At 39.6% G+C, this 3,299-nt stretch overlaps 1 protein-coding gene across 1 annotated transcript; it reads right to left on the bottom strand.

Moving 5' to 3' along the window:
* Positions 1 to 282: 282 nt before the first annotated feature.
* On the bottom strand, positions 283 to 2,461 carry LOC124795746. The gene is made up of 2 exons (XM_047259830.1): positions 2,383 to 2,461; positions 283 to 713 (listed from the first exon to the last, which is right to left on the bottom strand). Exons 1-2 carry the CDS (start codon positions 2,459 to 2,461, stop codon positions 283 to 285), a joined length of 510 nt encoding a protein of 169 aa, XP_047115786.1.
* Positions 2,462 to 3,299: the final 838 nt, after the last annotated feature.

Raw genomic sequence — 3,299 nt, 5'->3', positions numbered from 1 at the left:
TTTAAGTTCATTATTTCTCTGCCTGTGCTGTTGAAAAGTATATTAAGGACTCGTCACTGTACTCGGAGGCCGCTGGCGAGCACACAGCTGGTAACTGATCGGACAACCTCGACTGTCCTCCAGTGTAGCCTTGAACTGTTCCATGATATGCACGGTCGTGATGCGGATCCCCCGTAGCGTAATTTGGTACCGGCGCAAATCCTATTTGGGACGAAGAGGAAGCAGACGTGCTGTAATGTTGTTGGGCATTAATAATGACATTCATCAAATCTGATTTCACTTTCAATCTTGCATGACTGGGTAATTTTTTTTTAATTCAGGTACTAAATACTGCATAAACAAGCTATCTTCGTCGGCTTGCTGTGATGAATTGTCTTTTCTGGCGTACTTTTCCTTCAAAATATTATATAGGATATCTTCTTCTTCAAGACTCTTCTTTTCACGTGGCCTTATTTGCCGTCGCTCAGCAGTTTTTTCACGTGCCTCCTGCTCTAAATTTTCTCCTTCATCAAACTCATTTCTGTTTTCATCATCATCATTGTCAATACTAGAAGTAGTGTTCCTACAATCAGTTGTTAGGAATCGCAGCTGATCGAAGTAGATATACTTCTTCCTACTAGTTGCTGCAGAACCACTCTTTTCTGTTTTTTGCCTTAATAACTTTCTGGTATAACTGGCCCTTAAGCTGTTCCATTTCCTTTGAAAGATTGTCCCTGCAACAAACAAAAACCACCATAGTATTGTAATATCTAATATATAAAAATGAATGTTTGTTTGGTTTTGTTCGTATTTTATGCGCAGCCGTACCGTTCATCCGACTGCGATGAAACTTTGTCACTTGCGCGAAAGTTATAGGCATAGTACAGTTATTAACATTTATTAAAATTATAGTTGCCGGGTGTTTCAGCTGGTTATCTATAGTGTCTACGTGTGTGTGCGTGTGTATGCTTGTGTGTAATCTGCATAATTTTGTAGTTTTGCTCCATATGCTTTATCTTTTTTTTTTTACAGGTACTTGGGGGCCGGATCATCTATGATGGACTTACAATTTCATTACAGAATTGGAGTATCAACTATCTCATATATTATACGAGACGTTTGCTCTGCCATATGGCGTAAAATGAAGTCAAAATGTTTTCCCGACCTCTCGAAAGATCTATGGCTTGCCACAGCTGAAGGATTCCATAAGAGGGCCTACTTTCGTCATTGTGTGGGTGCAGTGGACGGGAAGCACATCAGAATTGTAAAACCCACTTCCAGTGGTTCACTCTACTATAATTATGAGAACTATTTTTGCATTCTGTTGTTAGCTGTTTGTGATTCGACGTACAAATTCCTATTTATAGACGTTGGAGCATATGGGAAATCGTCCGACTCAACTGTGTTTCGTAATACAGTGTTAAATAATAAACTACAAGATGGAACGCTAGATTTACCTGAACCAAAACAACTGTCATTATCGTTTGAAAGACCTATGCCATTCATGTTAGTAGGAGATGAAGGTTTCGGACTGTCAAAATTCATTTTGGGCCCTTATGGTAGAAAGTATTTAGACATTAAAAAACGTGTGTTCAACTATAGACTGTGCAGAGCTAGAAGGTACATCGAGTGTACTTTTGGAATTCTTGTGATCGTGATGGAATACAGTTTGAGGATACGTTAACTATTCAGGGATTGCAGGACATGTCACCTCGCTTCGTCCGTGGAGGAAATATTGCGAACGGTATCAGAGAAGATTTCGCAAACTACTTCATCAGCCCTGAAGGCGAAGTGCCATGGCAGCTGCAAAAAATCTAAGTGCTAGAAATGTTATGTGAACATTAATGTCGTTAGGCCTAAATGTTCATTGGAATTGTATTTGAAATGTGCAGTGTTCAATTATTACCATGTTAACTGTAACAAACCATGCTGTTGCGTTCACTGAACTGATTAAAACTTGCAATTAAAATTATAATTACAATGCACTTTTTTGTATTACAGTTGTGTGTACCTAATTGAACAGAACCTAAGCACGAGCACTGTTCTCATTCGGGTGTCAAATACTTGTAAGTCAATAGTATTATGGTAAATAAATAAAATTCATTATTGTAGTAACAACATATGCGTAAATTATTGTTGTTTTGAATTATATTTGTTGAAATAAAACTATTTATTTTATTTTACTTTCATTCGCCCTTTAGGGGTGAGTACATGGTTTCTGCGCTCATCCATTTTGTCCATTCTTCTCGCATTGAGACTGCATAACAGTACACTTGCTATTGGTAATGCAAAAGAAAAGGGGTGAGGGATAGCATTCTCCTTGTAGGTTATTAACCTCCTAGCCTCGTACAGGGGTAGAAAATATATTTCGCTATGAAAGTGAAAAAAGAATATAGAACTTACCAATTTTGTTTCTTTCATCTATGCTCTTTTCATCGAAATCAGGCACAAACTTCGTAATAATTTCTTGCCACGCTTTCATTTTCATGACTTTGTTACTGTAGTCATCCTTTTCATATCCCAAATAACGGGACGACTTTCCACTTCACTTATAAAATCTTCTGTGTTGATGAATTCTAAACTCATGGCTGCTCTGTGTGGAGAACCATTGGGCTCAGCAACGGCTGCCTGTCTGTTGGCAACTCTGCACTGCTGTGTCTGTGATCGGTGTCCCAGTGTGAACACTCCAATACAAGCTAATGCATGTCCGGCGGTGACCGCAGCGAACACAGTGTCGGTGTCCGTCACATGTGGCGAGGGTGAGTCACTGCTGGGTCACCGTGACTCGGTGACTTAGTGCAGTGTTCCGGTGTGAATGCTCCAATTCAAACGAATGTATCTCTATCAGTGACCGTCACCGGTGACCGTCACAAGTGTCCCAGTGTGAAACGAGCCTAAGAAATATATATTTTTTCGTGCCATAGCACGTGAGACTCGAGACAAACAATTTAAACTTTAATGTGAAGCGCCCAGTACAGTCGTAGCTTCCTTTTCATTCCCCTCCAAAACTTGGTCAAATGTAGGATACTTTACAAGATCTAGAATTGGCGGCCCGATAAAAATACCATCCTTAGCATTTGCGTCACTTAATATCGGAAAATTCTCTCTTATGTGATTGAAGGCCAATCCTTCTTGGCTCATACGTTGGACAATATTTTTCATCAAACCAAACTTGATATGCAGGGATGGAAGAAGAGTATCTTTTGCCTCCACGAGAGGCTCGGAAACGACATTTTTCTCACTAGGGTTAAGATTTCTTACAGGCCAGTCTGCTTTAATATAATGCGATTTCCTATCCCTACTGTCCTACATACATAAGA

This window comes from Schistocerca piceifrons, chromosome 4, assembly GCF_021461385.2.
Source record: "Schistocerca piceifrons isolate TAMUIC-IGC-003096 chromosome 4, iqSchPice1.1, whole genome shotgun sequence".
Lineage (NCBI taxonomy): Eukaryota > Metazoa > Arthropoda > Insecta > Orthoptera > Acrididae > Schistocerca > Schistocerca piceifrons.
This window is presented reverse-complemented; position numbering and strand designations above follow the sequence as displayed.